We start from the raw sequence: 21482 nt of genomic DNA, 5'->3' as shown, positions 1-21482 counted from the left end.
CCAACCCATTGAATAGATTAGTACATGTAACTAGTTTCTACAGTAACTCTTCCTGTGTGAAGCAAAAAAAAACTCCCACACAGCAGTGTGTCCTTGCCCCTGCACACAGTGAATCTGGGTTAGGATGGCCTCAGAGCTTAAACCAGACAGAGAGCTCAAGCTAGTAGTTTTCAAGGTGTTTATCATCTGAGCCAAGTCAGAGGGAGTGAGTCAAGCAGGGAAACCAACATCTGCAGGGCCAGACTAAATGGGAACAGTTATGCAAACACACATATCATAAAATGGAGCAGCAATGCTAGCTGCACACTGTGAAACATCAAAGGTAGAAATCTGCCAACATGGCCTCGAGCCATTACGTTGGCCCTCACCACCCCAGGAGAGAATCAATCAACATTCATTTGCGAGTACTGCAAAGTCACAATCTAACAGATGCTTATCACAAGCACTAAAGATTTTTCTACATTACATGTAAAGTCTTAGAAGAGTGAATTCTTTATCAAAGCTTAGAAGGTCAAGGATTTTAAACATAGCTCTTTCTTTGAGTTGCATGGGCAATGCTGAGGGAATAATATACTGTACATACTCAACATATCATACAATATGGATTGGCAAGAATGAAGGATTGAACACACTGTAATGTAATCTCCACCATCTAGCAGATAGCAGATGGACAGCATCTGCATGAATATATTAGTTCATTTGTAGCCGTGGCTGGGTTTATGTGCTCTGGAAAAGCTATGTGCAATTACCAAACTGATGGAATTAATCACAGGTGTGAAGTGTTTTTAAATCATTTTAAAGTACATGACATACATATTTTGATTTTACTGCATCATGATAAAATGCAATTGAGCACACCATCTGTTGCTGTTTGCTGCTGTGTAAGACTGTGTGTGCGTCTGTGAGAGTGCATGCAATCATGCGCACATAAATGCACACATTTCACATGTGCGCATCAAAGAACCCAATTAGTTGAGTGAGAGCCAACAGCAGCAGACACTGCATGCTAATGGCGAGTTAGCCAAAGTAATTTGAAGAAGTGGAAATTGACAGAAGAAGGGAGGATTGATTTCTGTTTCCTTTCCACCTGACAGGGTGCTGGCTCTCAATCAGGCTGGATTCGGTGCAGCTGCTAACAACACAGGAACAGGGCTTGTACTGAGACACTCAGGCGCCCTAAGCGCCTCCCTGTCTGCCTGCTGAGCATCGGGGTGCAGACGCAGTGACCAGAAGAACAAGGAAATAGGCAGGCTGAAGTTGGGAATAAAGGGCTGCCAGATCCGATGTGCTCACCTTGACACGCGGGAACTGGTGAGTCCCAGGCGTAGTAGCCATAGGTGGTCTTCTTGCACACAGCTGTGCCCTTTCCGATCAGCTTGTATCCCCTGTCGCAGGCCCAGCGCACCATGCTGTTAAGATGACCCCCGGTCTGGCTCACGACAAAGCCGTGTTGTGGGGAGTCTGGGGTACTACAGTACATCGCTACAATAGACGGTGGAATAAAGGAACAGGGAAGAGCAGAGAGATGAATAGCAAGGTAAGGGAGAGGAGCGAGAAATGGGAGAGAAGGTGAGAATGAAGTCGAAGAAAGGGAATAGAGGACAGATAAGCAGATGTTGACAGGGAAAAAGAGAAATAAAGCAGAGAAAAGAGAAAGGGATGAGAGGTATTAACAAAGCTGCTCGAGAGAAAGACTCAGGTGAACATTTTAGTCACAGTAAAGCTCCATTTTAAATGCAGGAAGATAATGAGGGAAAATGCCTGAGGAGTGTCACATCTATTTAGCACTCGGGCTGTGTGCCACACAGCAAAGGAAGTCCTCAAAATCACATTATTACTATTCCTCTTATGGCCTATGGGCACGCACATATTCAATTTGATTTAACACATGCAATACTGATGCATCCTCCAGTTATTTGTTCCATAGTCTTCCTTTCCCTCATCTTACAGCCCATAGAACACAAAAAGGTAAATTTGATTTCTAGAATATGAGCACTGAATAGCCGATGGGACAGAAAATCCGAGGGAGGGCTGTGTGCTTAACAAACGCTGTCAAACATTCTTTCAAATCAGCATGACTGGGAGATAGTGGGGATTTAAGACGAAAAGACACACACTGGGGTTTAAGTCAGTTCCTGTTCAAGTCAATCAAGTCAAGGAGGAGTTTTCTTTACAAAATTCATCACACCGACTTGCTTTCACAGCAACACTCTCGTGTATTAAATATAATGAAGAGACACAATATGAAAAATGAATGTCTTTTGTGCTTTTTTCATTATTATTGATGCATTTCAAATGGAAGAAGATTCCCTATGCTGCTCTTGCTTAGCACCACTTGCTTTATTAAAGAGTCAATTAAGAATTTAAAACCTTTTTTTTAAATTAAGGAGTGCAAAACAGCATGGAAGCCTTCCACTGACTTCGTTTCTGCCTCATGTTTTTTGCGTGTGAAAACATCTCCTATTGTGAGCCATTATCATTTCTGTGAAAATTCTAAGCATTTCTGTAAATTAACTGATATTAAAAACTCAATAAATAATACCCCGAAGCAATCACAGCACACTGTGATAAAAATCATGGGGTCACATTGTATCCACAGTAATATGCAGTAGTTGCAGCGGAGAAGGTTCAATGAATGTTTGCCTCTATGTAGTGTTATCACTCATTCAATTGAAGTGTCTCTACACGGTGCCTACAATACAAATGCCTGGATTTTACACCCATGACTTTTATCACTTCAAGTTTGGAGACAAAATAGCACTAATAAAAAGAGAATATGATTATAAGCTGGATACATACTTTGATACTCACCCACGTATCTGATGTGGAAGCCGCGTCGGTTGGTGCCGTGATCAGAGGACCAGCGCAGCAGGAGCTGGTGGCCTGTGGTGGTCAGGCTGAAGGGTGTTTCAATGTCACCGCTGAGTGATGCCAGGCTCTGGCTGTAGATGTTGGGACCTGAACACAGATAGAAAAATATGCAGTTTCAGAAACAACCATTCATGTAGACAGACATGAACATACATTTCCAATTTCTTTCAAACAAATAGTTTTAACTACAGATACTCTACAGACTGAAAATCTTCTAATTGTGGCATAACCACATAATAAATTATTTTACTCATAGACTGTATACAGTTTGGGGACTACAGTTTCACCATTGCCAGCCAGAAATGACCATATTTGGACAAAAGGGTGGATATGACTGAACACCTGAAGACACAGCAATGGTAGCAACAATCAGAAGGTATCCACGCACTAAAGTGTAACAAGCTTTATCCTCTATTTTACTGTAAATGGGACCATCATTTACAAAATGAACATCATGCAGTATAGAAGAGGACTTGAAACTAATAATTAAGACCCTAAACTCATGATTACTGAGGTTTACTGAGGTAATTAACCAAGTCAAAATTAGGGTAATTTTCTCATAGACCTCTATACATAAGAATTATTTTTGCAACCAGTGTAGTTGAGTTTGATGCTTTATTTGACTAAACATGACTGTAACCTGTCATCAGACTTTCAGTTCTATGATGCCACATTCCAAATAGTGATGAAATAGTGATGCAAAAAAAAATCATAACACAAGAAGAACACGTCAATAATTATATATTAATTAATATAATACATTTTTGTATCTTGCTTACTAATTTTTTATCAAAGAACAGGAACACAATAATTCCAGCAGAACCCACCATCAAATATTTCCAAGATGTCAAACTCCTTCTCTGTCTGAAAGAGTTCAAAGTGCAGAGTCATGTTGTAACCCTTCTCCACGTTGATCAGCCAGGAGCACATCTGGAGATTGGGGTAGTTGTCAGGGTAGCCGGGACTCAAGATCACCCCCGTTGAGTCAAAACGCACCTCATGGGCCGGGCATTGGACTGGAAGAAGAGCAACAGTGTGAGGGCAAGGCAGTGTTGGAGGAAAACCAGAGACAGAGAAGAGAAGAACGGACAAGGGTTGAAAGAGGGAGATGAAAACCCAGTGGAGGCAGAAACCAGAAGAAACAGAGGTGTAGGAGAGGGGATGAAAGGCGCAATTAGAGATAAGACAAGAGGAGATGAGGGCAGGGAAGACAGGAAGGAAACTGTGACAGTAGAAATTACACTGAAAAAATAACTACTCCTGAAACAATTACATTTCAGCCAGACTGATATTGCACCTTAGGGCTGAGATGGTGAGTCTGCTGTTGTCACCAGGCTCCCCCGATATCAATCCATCAAATAATAATACTCAGTAGGTGAGACAGCTAACTTTGTATGGTAAAATTGCGTGTTTGTGTGTGATGCTGTGTGTGTATTATGTGTGTTTGAGTTCATGTGTTGGCTCAAAGCAATCCTTTCATTTCCTGTAGGCTGACATGTCTGAAATAATGACAGTCCCGTTTCTTTCTTTTCCTTTTCTGCTGGTAACAGAAGTTTCTCTTCAGGGCCACTAGTGAAGAAACATGTCGCATATAAAAGGTTAATGCGAACAACTGTTCCAGATAAAAAGGTCACTGGAAACAATCGGACATATATCAGGAAAAAAAGGCAGGGGGAAAGAATTGCAGTATGAATATTCCCGCTGGCAAGTCACTGCGGAAGTTTCAACTAGAACAGCCTTTGGCTCAAAGATAACAGGCAGATATAATCTGCAAAAGTTCAAAGTCAGTGATTTTCTCAATAACAATTCATTACTTAAATCACACAATACACAAAAAGCCCTCTGTGGGAACTGAGGTCAAGAAAATGTCTCATTACATCATCTCAACAACAAAGAAACATGTTTAATCGAAGAATATGTGTAAATAATACAGCAAAAGCGTAACAGGATTTGTACAGGGCAGAATCAATATTCATACAAACGCAGTACAGTATTCATTTGGGAGGCTACAAATCTCGACTGGATATGTTCACAAAATAAATTAACATAGTAATTTAATATGAAATAGCAATATTTCTTCACTACTATTGCCTGACAGTTTGTAAGAGACAATCAATATTTTCCTGTGCAGACTGAAGATAAGAATTTCCTAAATAATTTGTGCATTTCTCAAAGTACTGCTTTATTTTTTATTTATTTCAAATGACCGTGCTCCGTTCTGTTGTTCTGTACTCTGTAATTGGCACATATACTGAAGAAAATGATCAGAAGAGCTGACCTGAATGCACTAAAGACCAAAGTTGAAGAGCAATGCAAGTGTTTGAGTCCATGGAAATGATGAAATTAACAAATGCATATTTATATGATTTACAGGGAGTGTTGGGAAGGTTACTTGGTAAACTGATTCCTCTAAATATCATTGAAAACATGTCCCAACAATCAAAACATGCCCCAACAATCAAGTTATGTATTCTAACTACTTTGGATTACTTTGGAAAACTTAAAAATCATCTTGCTGATCTCATTTGGCTGCACCTCCTCTGCTATTGTTGTGTGCCAGTTGCAATACATGCTGCAAATTGTTCCACTCTTTTAAACAAATCTGTTATCAAAAATGCCTGCCTCATATGAATTTCAGTGCAAAAAAAAAAACAAGAATAGGAATTTGAGGCCATGCTCCATCTCACAATGTTAAATAAGCAGAAAATGTTTTGTGTATCAGCCTTCTTCTTTGGCCCCTGAAACATCATTTTACCAAGTTTTATGAAAATCGTCCAAAAATCCTTCTATAATCCTGCTGACAAACAGACAAACCAAATACATAAGCTCCTTGGTGGAGGCAATAAGTAATCCCTTTTAGGTGATCTATCTTTAAAGACAGTTACTGAGAATACAATCAATTTAAACTGTAATTATAACAAAATACCTTTATTCATATTTAGTATTTTAAATACCTAATATTGTTGTTCGTATTCTGTTACTCTCCAGCCCTGTTTACATGCCACAACGGTAAAACACACAAAAGAAAAAGTAGGAACTTCAAGTCATGCCACCTAAAAGCATTTGAGTGGTCAGTCTGTTATTTTTAGCCAGTTGCGATTTTAATTTCAAAGTTTCTTAAACGGTTAAAAAACGTTGCTTTCTAAAGTCTGTCATTTTCCAAAAAGGAGTCTGAGTGCTTATCTGCACAACTGAGAGACCTGGTTTTGCATTTGTGTTGAAAAAGAAACTCCGTGGCGCTGAATTTTAGCAAGAGAGTTATGACTCTCAGTGGCAATATGAAGGAGTTCAGAATGGGGTCTTCAGTTGGTGCAGTTACATCAATTCACACAGCTGCTTCCTCACTTCTGTCGTCAGCAGGAGCCTCTGCTTCTACTGACGCCGGTGGGAATATCTGTCATAGAGCTGCACAAATTCAGCTTAAGGGAAATATCTGAAATTCATTTGTAAGTAATTACCCCTAACAATTACTAATTTCAATAATGCATCATTTTCATAGACATTATTACGCTGGTTACCAACTCAAGAAACATTTATACACTGTGCAGATCCCTATTCCCTGCAGCACTTTATACCACATTGAACGGCTTTAAGATGAACATGAAATTGACTCATTGGATAAGATCTAATGCACTGTACACAGACCCATCTATCTGGCAAGGGTTTGTTATTGAAATAATTGAGCCCTCAATACTTGTTTAATAAGCTAACGTTGCCAGGCAACAAACACAAGTCTATCCGGTGAGCACCGTTGTGGCTTAAACTGCTTTGCCTCAAACTTTAGGTGCAGGGATTAAAAAAATGATTCATGAGCAGCTTAAAACTGTTTCAGACACCACAATACTGCTACTTTGTAAGATGGGTTTTTAGAGGGCCTTGATAAGGAGAGCACGCTGCCCTGAAAGCAGACTGAAGCTTACAATGTATTCATATGTTGATTTGGCTATTATACAAATGTAGACCTCTGTACCCTCGTGTCACAAGGCAGCCATGGTACTGCTATTACCATACTGGCTCATATACTATCATACTTAAGGTATCATAGCTCAAGTAATAGGCAGATATATAAAATAAATCACTCCAAAATAAATCTCTTAAATAAAAAAACACACATTAAATGTAATGGTTTAAATAGTATTTCTAATGTAATTTCACCTTGAGAATACAATCAGCATTAAACAGTGAATTAGAATATTAACCATCCACCTCTAGCCAATAAGTTGCATGCCAACAACTAGTGAAACTGCTGGTATTATGCATTGCCTTATAAGTCTCTTACATACAGTGTTGTGCTGTTATTTGCGATAAATTACGTGTTACAATGCTGTGTTTAGAAAAAGAACTGGTATTGGCATTTGTTGATTCTTGCAAACATTGCAAGACGCTTCTCTGTAAATCCTACTGCAAACCACCAATTGTTTATTCTTTTACTCGGCACACTTTGTGTATGGAATGACAATGCCATGACAACGGCTGTTACATATTGTCAGCTACACAGACTTCATACAATAAACCTGACATAAGTGAGTGAAGATGTAGTTAAAGCAGAAATAGTTTTCCATTAGGTTTTCTGACTCGTGAAAATCAATGGGAATATGAAAACCAATATGAAAACATTTAATGGCTTGGACTCAACCTCAATGTGGCAGATGGTTTACCAAGCAAACACAGCAGTCAACTCAATTGTGGCTCAATCCATGATCAAAGCTACTGCATAACCTTCCTCATAGGAAGACTGAGCCTGGGGAAATCTCTTAAAAACCAGGGGTGTTTGGGGATGAAATTGCATAGCCAGGCAAGGGCATTTCAGTGTTATCTTATAAGCATAAAATGACAATTAACAGAAGGGTTGACAGCAAACAAAAACGGAATCGGGGAACACAAGAGAATTCTTTTTCCTGCCCTGTCGGCAAGCTGGCGACAGGAAATGGCCCCTTTACAAGCTTACTGTAGCAGTCTCTTGGATGTGAATAGCAGGTCAACTCAAATTAAGTTCAATTTTACATGTCCCAAGGAGAGCAATTAGTTTCGTGCTAGAGGTGGCACAAGGACATAACATATCCAACACAAGAAAATGTAATGAATTCTTGACTACAATAATGAGGTGATCCATGAAAATGTCAAATATGAATGACTAACCGAGACGTCCTAAAATAGTACTAAATATGCCAATTTAATGCTCAAGGCAGGTTTTCATTCGAATCAAGATATATATGATTCCTAATCATCTGACACATTTGGTTGCACACTTTAAATATGCCAGTCACATAATGTTCTCAAATTACTATATTTTACATGACTCATACTCATACTTTTTAAAAATGCAATATTTACTTTGCTTTGTTATCCATATGCAGCATCACCTGACTGAGAGGACCCATTGTCTTGGCAGAGCACAACACAATTTGCTGTGATGTATGAGACTCTGTGCTGTCCAACATCAAAATAGTTTAAAACATTTCATTTTCTGGCATATGATCGATTGCCTTGCACAAGAAATCAACTGAAAAACAATGTTGTGTTCTGCCGGAATAGTCCCAACATGCTTTGCCCATCTGGATTTGGCAGGTTAATTTCGTCACTCAAATTATGTTGCTGTGAAATTATTCCAAATACAGTATGTGAGGTTTTAGCTGATAGGAGCTAGTTGGTCTTGGCAGAGCTCGGTGCAACAGTAACACATTAGAAGGTGAGCTGGCAAGACCAACATAACAAGAGAGCTTGAAATATCTCCCAGTACTCTCAAGTGAATGACTGCCCTCACTTGGCAGAAAAGAAACATATCAAATTATTCCAAACTATTCCTATTGTCGCCGATCCGCTAAGCTGGTCACTTTCAAACACTCATGGAATTGCAGTGAATGTTTATCGCTTTATTTCATTGTTTGTCAGACTTAACATGATACTCACATACATCTGTATTCTAGAAAGGTGTTATCCAGTATGTAGTAAAGCTTTTCTCTTCTCCATTCCCCATCTGTCATTATTCTGTCTAACAAGTGAATAAAATGCTGCAGGACTTCATACCCCTTGTGCTTTTATAAATTATTGATTGAAATGTCCCATGCAGCACAATTTTAGGTAGGCCCTGTTGTTTTCAGGAATCCCACTCACACACCTACATCAATTTTATCAAATTGCCACAGTTCTGGTCTCTTTAACCTTTGTGCATACACTAGAGCTACTCATTGGCAGTGCTGCATGCAGCCTCTATGAATAAAGCATCTGAGTAGCTTTCAGTGCTCGGATCATCAGTCAGGCCACTCAACTTTGCCATCACTATTTGTTGCTTTACTCGTCACACTTTTCACATACTAAAATGAAATCAGCCAAATTCTAACTTGTAAGAGCAAAACAATGTCAGCCACAAATACGCTACAGGGACAAAACCAAGATATCAAGTCAGACATAAAATAATAACAGCTAGGGATGAGCAAATAGGTTCCAAATCACTAGTCCTATTCTAAGATGCTTTATGAATGCAGGCTTTGGGTCTGTCGAGTATCTGTCATGCCTTGATCACAAGTCCAATGCGATTACTCATAGTTTCTAGAAATAAAAAGACAGAAATGCTCATCAACTCGAGACTAGACAAAGGACTTCAGGGCCCTTCAAAAGATGCCTATCCACAGGGGATAGGAGGTTTCAGAGTGCTCTGTTGTCTGCAGCAGAGATGTATTGGCACGACAGGCAGGCTGATGGCATTTGTTTTTTGGTCTCAACAAAATCTCTGATGCAGACAACACAGACGTTTCTTTTCCTTTGCTTCTTGTTTGAAAATCCATCTTCTGAAAAAACACAGCTTGGAAGACAGTTTACATCAATCAAACCCATGAGGCCATTTGAGCAGGGATTAAAGGTAAAATATATGCTCCCATCTTGCTATGGAAAAAACACCTATGACTGGGCTCCATCTAGCTTGTTACACAGCAAAAAAAGACTTGTCGATGAAACCTGCTGATCTGTAATCTGTTTCACACTGATCCTTCACAGTCAAGTGCTGGTTTTAGGGGAGCTCAGGTCTATGATCTTGGGTCAGTTGTATTTCGACTCAGTGAGCTTTGACAAATTAGAATAGAGATGCTGTTTGCCACCAGGAGGCTGCTTGAAGGGGCCCTGCTGGCAGTCTGTTAAATGATGCATCAACAGTGGGTGCTGCTGTCTGCAACCAACCTTGGCAGAGTGGCATCAAGCACAAACACAGAGGCACACATAACTGAACATGGATACGCAGACAGGCATCAGTGCGGGTGCATGTGCACACGCAAACATTCCAACACACACTGAGAGGAATATATATTAACACAAACACCCAACAGCCATAAAGCCACATGAAAACATAGCCATAGAGTCACACATTGAATAAAACCAACCTTGACAGACTGGTGGGGGTCCATCCATCTGTAGCCTCTCCCCAAGTCGACAGGTCAGAATCTCACTGCCCACCAAGGTGAAGCCTGGCAGGCACGAGTACCGAATTATGTCCCCTGTGAGGTCATTTACACACGCAATCATAAAAATACACACACAGGCGGGTTAGGATATGAAAAACATATCCATCCATTCATCCGCCCACCCAACCGCAACCACACACACACACACACACACACACACACACACACATCCCCACAGAGCTGTTAGTAAAAGCCTCCTCAGTACCAGCACTTGAAACAGTAATCAACAACACATTTTCTAATGAAGATTGACATACCCTTAGCTAGCTGGAGTGCACTGAAGGCACTTCATTACACTACAGCCGCAAACTTGTACACAAACACACACACACACTCACACATGAAATCAAAATTACACTCGGTTTCAAAGACACAAAGTAAGGCAGCCACTAGCCATATGATTTCCAATTCTGACTCACTTCTGAGCGCTGAATATAAAAACAAATTATATAAAGAGCTAATTAGCCCTTTCCTCAAACTAATATTGAATTGCAATAAGTACAAAATGATGGAGAAACTTAGAAAGAAGAGCAAAGAGCAAAAAACAACTGAATACATACCACAGACAAAGCTGTTTCAAATTGTTAAACGATGATTACATGAATATATTCATAAACAGGTAAGAACATAAAGACCAACAGCGAAGGCATAAACATCCGAACAATGATTTCAATAAACAAATACATTATTAAACTAACATGGGAAATAAATAATTAATCAATTATCTGTTAAAACCATTTGATACGTCTATTTATTTTTTTTCCTCTATCCAGGGCTGTCCATGCAAATTACCTTATGTTTGAAGCAAATTTATTTTATTACGCTTTGTCCTCGGCCAGTAAACAAGCAAAATAAAATAAGACAAACCTATTTCAAACTCGTCATCATCGGTTAGGATAGTGGCGTTGGCGACAGGCGGGGGTGGCTGACATGTTCTCAACTGGTACGCTGTGGGGAGAGGACAAATGCTGAAATCTGCAACAGTGACTGTGTATATGTATTTTCTATTCAACTGCAGCACTCTCTTCACTCTCCCATCATGCTGAAACTTGATTAGATCATAAATTGCCACCTATCACTGCTCATGATCATCAAAAACCAATCACTAATTTAACCGAGATGGGGGACATTTTATTATTAATCAACTTCTTTTCGTAGGGGCGTTTTAATAGTGCAGGCGAAAAACAGGCATAAGAAGGCATTCATCATTTATCATTACGCAGAACTGGAAGCAATACCATGTAGCAAAATGAGAAAGGCCAAATAATGACTCATAAAAGCGGGAAAATTAAAGGCCTTTCGAGATAGAAATGCAGGACCAATATTCCTCTATCCTTTGTGTGATCTTTATTACTACACTAAGCCCCCTGCAATGTGGAGAAGTGAGGATCAAATGAACAGGGGTCATTACAGCGATCAGGACAAAGTCTTTACTTAGCTGCTATCAAAGGGGAGGTTACCGTAATAATGCAGCACAAAGAAGCCGCTGGTGCTGAAGTCGCTGTGGAATTTGATGAGGATCTGATTGGCGGTGGTGGACACACCCTCCTGTACGGAGTTGCCACTGAACTGACCGATTTGAGGCGAGGCCTGGTCGGGTCCATCCCTGATACAGAGAGTTGGAGGGAGCCGAAGTTGTGAGGGGGAGAAAAAGAGAGAGATTGAAAGAGTGAAGGGAGGAAGATGGAGAGAGAAAGAGAGAGCAAATGATTTATGAATAAACACCAGCAATAACTTGCCAGGATCAAAGAGCAGGTCTAGCTATCCCCAAGCAATTATTCTGAAGACCTTAGAAAAAGTTTCACATTAATCAACAGTGTCAAGTATGTTAACTGATGAGGCAGTACGTACAGTACTCAAGCTTTTGCCTCCTCCAGCCATGTTACACATTGATGGAGAAAAAAATCAATTATACAGAACACTGCAAAAATTTGCAAAATCTTTGTAAAACATTCCTTTAAATTTGGTCAAGACTTTTCAAATTCTGTACATGTATGTACATAATGAAGCTGTATTGTTATCACTAGGCTCCAGCCCTCGTCATCCTGTCATGATAAAAGTGTTTTGAAAACGTATGGTCAAATTTCTAAAGCCTTTAACTGTATTACATTACATATAAGGAACTGGAGCCCAGGGAACCGAAATTTAATTGAATGGTAATTACCTTTTATTTTCACTCTCTACACAGAGCAGGTTGTTATCTGTGAACAGTGGATATGTCCGTGACCATATCTACATTACCTGAGCTACAGTACATGGCAGCTTATCTCAAGTTCAATGACATATCCTCACTCAAAAATTAAACTTGATTTCCACTAAATGTTACATAAAAATCAGCATGTGGCAAAGATGTTACAGTTGAAATATGTTTCAAGTGATGGAAACAAGTCTGCCAACTCCTTGAGGCACCTATAAATTACAGAACAGACAGAAAGATAAGAGGCTAGGGCAGGAACAGTCACTGAAATAGTTATTGGCATGATGCCAGTGGAGGGTGAGATTCACTTTGAGATGCTGAGGGCTCTGAATGCTGTCAGCCTGTCATGTCTGACGCATCTCTTGGACAGGATCCACCTTTGGCAGTCGGGGCTGCGGCCCCAAGTAAAAGAGTTTAAGTGTCCATGGGCCTTGTTCCCGAATGAAGGTACAATGTAGTGTGAAATTTTAGAGTGGCACAGTGCTGAAATGTCATGTTGAAAATGAAGCTAAGCCTGAAGGTGAAGTTCTCAATTTACTGATAGAGTAAGCTGAAATGAGCTGCCTGTGCAGGTTGGGGTCATATGGTGAGAAGCCGGATATTTGGGAGGAGCTCAAAGTACACCTGCTGTTCTACTGCTCCTCCTGAAAAAGAGTCAGTTGAGGTAGTGCAGACATCTAATGAGGATGCCTCTGGGATGCCTCCCTGTGGAGCTACATCAGGCGCGTCTGACAGGGAGGAGACCCCGAGGGCAGACCCAGAACCTGCTGATATATTCTAGCTGAGCTCAGTGGACCTCAGGATCCCCCAGGTGGAGCTGGAGGTTGATGGCTAAATATAGACAGGGTTTGGGAGTAGTGGAAAACAAGTAACGGGATTTCATATTTGAAGTACAAAATATGAGTAACTGTTCTGTTACAGCTGAAATTAGTGACAATCTGAATACAGTAATTGTCTTTAAAAATACTGTAAGGGATTACTTTATAACTTCTGCCAAGCAGGAATTAGTTTAGGTCTCTAGATTGTTTGTTGGTCAGCAGGACAGTGGAACAACAGGTGTAACCGGGGTCAAGGGAGAACCCATTACACTAAGCACAAATTATTTCCCCTCTTTATAAACTTAGTGAAAAATGTTTCCTTGTTGCAATGTATAACTACATTTGCCATGTATATTTCTCCATATCCCCCAATCCAAACATGAATAGATGGGTGGATGGCTGTGGGGTGATAATAGAACTTGGCATTTTCATTAGCTGCTGACAGCACAGAACACAGAAGCACCTCCGCTAATAAGGACTTTGAAATCCTTTTGAAAATATTGCCATCATCTGTATTCTGAAAGAAAAGAAGCTGCCGAAAAAAGATTTTTGGGATGTGATGTAGCATGTGGGGACAAATCGCATGCAACTCTTCTCTGAGGATAAAAAGAAAGATTCATGCGAGAAGACTTTTCTATTATACATAAATGTCATTTCTGTACAAGAGAAAAAATATTTAATTACTGGCACTTTCAGGTAGCTCCAGGCATATTCACGTGAATGATGTACATTAAATGGTTTCTGTATGTGTGTGCACCTTTAATATCTTATATATTAAAAAAAGTCTTATTGCAGTTTCATTTTAGAGTGATCAGCAAAATGGGAGACGGCAGTCAGGCAGGGAAATGAAATGTTACCATCAGGGAACAGATTGTTTATGCGCTATTTCATTTGAAAACAGTAGAGCCAGTAGCTCCCTCCCCCCAAACGGTGAATGGTAGCCCCACATGCTGGAAGGCATCTCCCTCCTTCATCACCCATGGGGACCGCTCTATGACTGCCTAAGGCTTACTATACTACAGAGAGGCTACAGAAAGGTAGAGGCAGCTGCTGGACTTAAAAGAGGCTGATAGTTAAAAGTACTTTACTGTGGTACAATTATCTGACAAGAGTTAAACTTTCTACATGCTAACAAACATCCAGAGTAACGAGTAAAGAGTGATGTTTTCATGCTACTACACAGTAGGGCTGTCAGAATTGCTCCAAAATGATTTTCGAATATTCGCTCTAAAACACACATACACTGCAAAAAAGCCAACTTGTATTTTTTGGCCTAAAACAGTGATTCAATTTGGTAAAACTTGGAAATATAAATTACTGACATTTAGGGCAATAATGTAAGTTAGCACAACAAAGGAAGCCAGTTGTCTGCTCAAAAACAAGTTGGTGAGTTGTTGTTACTTATATCTTTAAGTTGGGGTTCAAAACAAGGGACAATAGTTCTGCTAACTCTTATTTCTTTGTTGTGAAATTTGGTCATTAGCGAAAGCTAGCGGCTAACTGATGCTAGCGGCTAACTGATACTAGCGGCTAACTGATGCTAGCGGCGCTGCTTGTTACAGCTACAAGAGTAGCCATTAGCGTATCAATGCTAACTCAAAATTGTGGTCACAACATTAGCTTCATAGTAAATTCAGAGTTGAGCAAACAAAGGAAGGATCGGATGGTGGCTCAGGGAGCAATGAGGAACTGTAAGGCTGTGTTCAGACTGCCAGCCAAAATCCGATTTTTAGCCCATCCAGATTGGAACTAGATGGCTCTTTTGAAGTCTGAACAGTCACAAATCACATGAAATCCGATTTTTGCAAACCGGATTGAAACCACCTTCGGGAGGTAGTTTCAGATCGCATTTGGACAGATCTGTCTCAGTCTGAACCTCCAAACACTCAGATCGGTTTTGACTGTCCGTGACCTCACTCTATGCAGCTCGGAGACAAGGTGTCCATCGGCAGCCGCGCCCAACTCATGCGGGCCCGACGGGGGCGTCCATCCGCCCAGTTTCTCTCCTGGTGCGTCTGAGATGTTCTGCACCTATACTGGACAGTGATAAGGCCAATATACTGAGGTGACCTGCCTCCATCATGTTTGTTGTTGTTCTTGTCGCTGTCGCAATTATATGACGTCTGACGCCGTAACGGCTTACACCTGTAAGCAGCTGTGCTCCATGCAGACATTTCTCAAACTTCATTTTGTAAACTAAGGACAAACTAGATCCTGAATTGTGTTCTACCCCTACTGATTATTGACTTATAACGTAGCCTTACCTAAGACATCTCTCGGCTTCTGGCCCTTCCCGTAATAACGGGTCTCTGTGGGGAGCGTCTGTTGTGAGTTTAGGGGGACCTTCAGCCAGAGCTGTAGTGGGTCTGATGACCCTGGTAGCGTCTCACTTTCAGCAGTGAGTGAAGCTGTGACCTGTTCCTGACGCGTCATGCAGTGCGCCCACTCGCAAAGCAGCCGCTGATGTGTTTTTTTCCCACACTCGAATATTAATTTTCACAATCGAATCTCAATATTTTTTTAAATATTTGAATATATTTGAATTTCAAATATTCATTTACAGCCAAACTACACTGTCTTTTCATGTAACACTCACTGGGGAAGAGGGACACACAGTGAGTCAGACTCTAGTTTCTGCTATTTCAACACGAAGCAGAATCTATTTTGTTTTTGCAAGGGTCTGGAAGAAAAAAAAAAAAAGCTGTCAAAGGAAGAAAACAAATCCACAGATGTCCAGACAAAGGTCAACATATTTGGATAAATGTTGGCTCATTTAGTACGAGTAGTCACATCAAGAGCTTTTGAGCAAAACTTGTCCAACTGGCCTGTGGCCTTAACATTTTGTCAGCTGTTAAATCCATTGTGTGCAGCTTTTGAGTTGGCTTTTGCAATGAGGAAATATAGAATATGTTCTTCTGAAAATCTCATATGCACTCCAGCTTATCCTTTCATTTCCTTTTCGCTAAAGCTTTTTGTTAGATGCTCTTAAGTAATGACTGCATATAATACAAACTTGTTGAAAACAAGGACATATTTTGTGGCTCACTGCTTAGAATTTATAAAATATGTGACATTGATTTCTGAAGCTCAACCAAACATAACTATTAATTGAGAAAGACTGCCTCCCAATAATTGTCAATCGAATCTGTATGCAGCTTTCTATAGAGAAAACAGCGTGTGTTTGATGTGTGACACAAGCTGATGATTGATGAAAAATGTCATACTGAGAGTGGAATGAGAACTTACCACACAGTGATGTAGTCGTAGATTGGCTCTGTATTGATGACAGAGAAATTGATGTAGATTCCATAGCCAGGAGGTACTCTGACAGTCCACATGCAGTCCTGGAAGTGTGGATACTCGGCTGGGTGTCCAGGAGAGTAAATCGTGCCATTCATGGATGTTACATTCCCACCACAGAGAGCTGGAGGGAGGAGAAAAAAACAGAGAGGCTGGATAAAAATAGAAAGCCAGCCCAGGATTTACCCCAAGTCATAAATGTTGTTTTTATGACTGTATCGCCACTAACTGTTGATAAAACAAACCATAACTGCGTGTTATTGGGTTATCACTGAGATACTAGGGGGAGAATGCACCTGTTAGATACAACTGCAGGGGATGGTTACTGGGTGCCGTGAACTTGATGACATTGAGTTGTTCAGACACTAAAACTCCCCTGTCATACTCCTTCAGAGGGAATGTGTAAAAATTTAACTTTGAACTCAGAGTCAAAGCCAAAGCGCTGCCCTCGGGATCCAAAAAGGACTGTAAACTCGACAGGTACAATACGGTGTCTACGGAGCAAAACAAAACTATTTACCACTTTCTCAGACAAATACCAAACTCTGAACTTGAATTGTATGTTACTGCTTCACTTAACTGATGAGAGGAAAGCCATCATTTATCATACCTGAGCAACATCTGAGGAGTCTCCTTGAAATTTACAACAGAGACAGGCGTAATCAGCTTTGTAATAAAGACTTGCAAATGCTCCATATATCATTATAATGGGCTGTGTCAGTTTATAGTTCAGTAAAGTGGTGCTACATTGGTGGTAAAAGTGAGTTGCATGCTTTAATGTGCTCGAATAAAGGACAGGACTACAAGCAGACTCACATTCTCTTATTCAAAATAACTTCAAAGACCTTACTTTTGTGGGTAATGGCAACGGAAAAGGTCTTCTGACTTCAATTTCATCAGCTCCTCAGACAGTGAAATGCATGACTTTCTCAAGGATTTCTAAGCATTTATTTATTTAAATATTTCCCAACTAAGTTTGTATAAATTTACTGAAAAAATACCAAATTAAAGGCATTTTGTGACTGATAATTACAATTTGTTAATACTGTATATGAAAAAAATAGGTATTGGTAGTGCGATAATAAGCGGTTGTACACGACATTCAGAACATTAATAAAGCAGTAAACAACTATTTACTGTGTAAAGATAGAGTATCCTAGGATCCTGACCAGAGAATGAAGTCACACTCCCTCTGTGTGTTTATTGGCTTCTCTGTTCCTTTGTTGACAACAAACAACAACATAATGTTGTTGTAGTTGGTCCACTGCACATGGCCAACAGCGGTTAGAAGACACTTGTTGTGTTTATAAGAGGCACTAGCTAGTCACCTTCGCATCGTGGTATAGGGTGATTCCAGTTTCTGCTGACTCCATGCAGACAAGTAAGAGATGGCTCTCCAAGCAGAGTGTAACCCGAAAGGCACTCGAAGGAAATGGTCATCCCCACGCTGTAATCCTGACCGATCACTATGCCGTTACGAAACGGTCGTGGGTCCGGACACCTCTGCAGCTCGTATGCTGGAAAAAACACAAACCCATACACAGTACAGGCAGTTTATAAAACACAGACGGCTAATAATAAAACACTACCACGATATTAATATATAATATTTTTGATGAAAGACAACCAAAAGAATCAAAGCCTGACTACTAATCTTGCATTACTGGTAAAATCTCATCATGAGATTGTCTAGAGTATTCTCTATTTTATTGAAAAAATCCCTCCAATCTATGTTGGCCCCAAGTCTGCTCATTTTAATTTCTTTGTGAAATGTTACCACTTTGCAAAACACAAGGTTTTGTCCAAAACCCCCAAATTCAAAATATTCTCATTTTGTTGGTTTGTTCCACTTTAACATACAAAAAGAAACCAATTGTAAAATCTAACACTATTATCATTCAAGGATATGTGCTACTGAATGCTCAGTCGAGGTCAGCATTGATTTATTTCTCTTTATTCTTTCACCTTTTGAAATCTTACAACCTCAGTAAAAAAGTATCTGCCTTGGAGAACTAATGTTTGTCCATAGTCCGTATCTAACCTGACTGATGGTCTTTTAAGTGTTGTTTTGGTAGACTCTTCAATGTCTTCCACTTTTTCAGCTGCCCTTATGATAAAACTCAATTTTAACTCTACCATAAGGGCCAATCTTTGCTCCTCACCCTGATAGACAATGTGGAAGCCAGGCTTGTTCTGGGAGTAGTCACTATGGAAGAACAGAGTAGTCTCGTGGGTGGTGCTAAAGAGAGAGTTGGGCACCACGGGACCACTGAACCGATCAATCACTGTGCCTGTCTCCAGGTTCCCACTGCGAACCTCCAGATAGTCATGAACAGGCTCAGTGGAGAAGTTCAGAAACTGCAGATGGATTCCTAACAAGGAGAAAGAAAGAGTTGATGTATGAGAAACTTTCAAGAATATATGAATACGGAAAAAGTGAGTGAATGTGTTTGTATGGTAGTAGGAGGTCACTTCAAATTTAATGTGAAATGCATAGAACTAGCTGGTTCTTTTTTAACCCAAGAGGTTGACAGGAGGGGAGTTCACAGAACAATGCAGAAGAAAGCAGCAGAGAAGACATTAAGAGCTAGCAGTACAAAAAAGAATGAGAGATGAGAGATGAAGAAAGGCAAGACAGAGGGGGGATAACAGACCAAAGCCAATAGGGAGCTGAACTCTCCAGCTACAGTCCAGGCTGCTCTGGTAATTCCCTGGGAAACCCGGGCTGAGGATGACGCCGCTGAAGTCTGTCATAGAGCCGCCACACTGAGCTGAGGGAAACCAACCAAGGAGAAAGAACATGTCACTTCTCCACAGAACGGCTCCATGGGAAAACAAAGAAAAACAATGACTGGTGGGGTGAATATGGTGGGAGGGCAAAGAGCTGTTTGTCTTTGTGTATGTGTGGGTTTCAATACATGCACAAATGTTGTGTATGTCCAATAAAAAGGGAAAGAGCAGCAGTGCTGTTAATATCTCTGTTCACCACATGTGCTGATAAGCATGTGTTTTGTATATTCATGTGTTTGTATGTAGACTGTAAAAGAGGGGGACTTTTGTGGGCGAGAGAAAATGAAATGCTGCGAGTGTGCTTTATGAGCTTAGGATTGGGGTGGGAGGTGCTTATGTCTCTGGTGTTGGAGCATGTCTGTGACTTGTGCATGTACATCTTTGCTTGACTGTGTGGATTATGCAGCATAAGGGCATCCATGAAAAGATAACAGACACAGGCACATTCCTTGTTTGGTGGTGCTTTAAATTAAAATAAATGAGGGAGTCAATTTTACAGCCCCACAGTTTTGCTCAGTGGTGGCGGTGATTACATCACCCTTCCCCTGCAACACCCCACCTCTCTCCTTTGACTGTGCGGTCGAGAACACTTCAGCCTGCTGTGAAGGTTACACTCATCCTCCTCTCCTGTGGCACATGCCCTAGTCTTACATAAACACCCAGGTGTAATACGGCTACAGCCACCAGAGGCATCAACGTAAACTTGTGGTCAAATCGTTTTTCTATTTCTCATCCCAAGCCGAACAGGCCTATTTATATGGCAAATGGTTTCAAGCACAAGGGGTATTGCTGCCATTTCTTTGGGGGCTATCAACCGGGGCCAAAATGAGGGGGAAACTGTCTCGGGATTTAATTGTGCTGCTGGTGGGGGAAATCCGCTTGACCTGTTTGTATATGAAATGAAAAAGAAGACAAGAGAAGAGGCACTTATGGGGGATGTTATACTGTTTGTGTAGGGGCATGCAACCTCTTTGATGTGAGTTTATCAGCAACAAAGTGAATTCAAATCCTGGGTGTTGGGGTGAGCGTATGTACTGTAAACGAGCAGGGAGTCGAGCTAACGAGCGAACACACGCGTCCAAGAAGAAGCCTGTCAACAGTAAAGCTGGGATTTATGTCTGCAGTGAACTGTGAAAACCACAGGGACAGAACATCTACATGAGGAATGCAGTGAGCGCGTGCTTGTGTGTGCAAGTGTGTGCAAGTGTGTTTATATGCACTGTGAGAGCGTCTTCACACTGATGTGTGTGTGTGTGTGTGTGCATTTGTGTACATGTGTAATTGGGGGCAACAGAACAGTGAGGTGTCAAAAGAGAAAGTGGCACACTTCTTTCCTAATCTCTGGAATCTGTCACTGTGGCAATCAACTTTAGAGGAAGTGTCAGGGGAGAGTGGAGTCTCTCATCAGGGTATCAGAAATCAAACAACACACTGAGATGGTGCAAAGCCTTATTGATTTTCAAGTGAAGGAGAAAGCAGAAAATTCATAATCCCCACCCCTCAAGCCCTCCACGCCCACCCATCATCCCCTCCCCTGGTCTTACAATGAAATTGTTGCTTTCCCTAATACAATAACAAGTCCTCTGTGAGGCCATTGATCTATTGTGTGGCTGTGTGTGAGTAAAGTATTGTTATGGGAGAAATAAAAAAAAGATAAACAAGGAAAAAGTCAACAAGAAATGGCAAAAGACAAAAGAAAGACACTGAATATGTGTTTGAAGCTACAAATATGGTTTTGTCGTGTAATATCACCTCATTGAAACCATATTCGCTGCCAATGTCAGACTGTATAAAACAATACATTACCTAAACACAGCGGCACGGGGTAATTCCACCTTCTGACGGGGCCAGGCATGCAGGTAATATATGCATTACCCTGTTCAGGAAAACAAACAAAAACAATTCACTACCGCCAAAATACAGTGTAATAAAAAAGAACACCAAGAGATCAAACAGACAGGTCTTCTGGAAGCATATTTTTATCTCAGCCCTGTGGATCTTTGGACTTGGTTAAAAGTGAGATTTTGGGATTTCTTAAAATCCTCTTCGCAA

At 40.6% G+C, this 21482-nt stretch overlaps 1 protein-coding gene across 1 annotated transcript in view; it reads right to left on the bottom strand.

The window, feature by feature from the left end:
- The window catches only part of LOC131975889 (CUB and sushi domain-containing protein 3-like), a 231777-nt gene that overhangs the window by 60072 nt on the left and 150223 nt on the right, over positions 1–21482 (bottom strand). Inside the window, exons 39-49 of the mRNA XM_059338703.1 lie at positions 21237–21306; positions 19295–19411; positions 18803–19012; positions 17969–18157; positions 16587–16764; positions 11786–11931; positions 11193–11273; positions 10245–10358; positions 3699–3887; positions 2812–2958; positions 1294–1482 (exon numbers count right to left, since the gene is read on the bottom strand). Coding sequence (XP_059194686.1) covers positions 1294–1482; positions 2812–2958; positions 3699–3887; positions 10245–10358; positions 11193–11273; positions 11786–11931; positions 16587–16764; positions 17969–18157; positions 18803–19012; positions 19295–19411; positions 21237–21306 — 1630 coding nt within the window. The remainder of the gene's footprint in view (positions 1–1293; positions 1483–2811; positions 2959–3698; positions 3888–10244; positions 10359–11192; positions 11274–11785; positions 11932–16586; positions 16765–17968; positions 18158–18802; positions 19013–19294; positions 19412–21236; positions 21307–21482) is intronic.

This window comes from Centropristis striata, chromosome 8, assembly GCF_030273125.1.
Source record: "Centropristis striata isolate RG_2023a ecotype Rhode Island chromosome 8, C.striata_1.0, whole genome shotgun sequence".
Taxonomy (NCBI): Eukaryota; Metazoa; Chordata; class Actinopteri; order Perciformes; family Serranidae; genus Centropristis; species Centropristis striata.
This window is presented reverse-complemented; position numbering and strand designations above follow the sequence as displayed.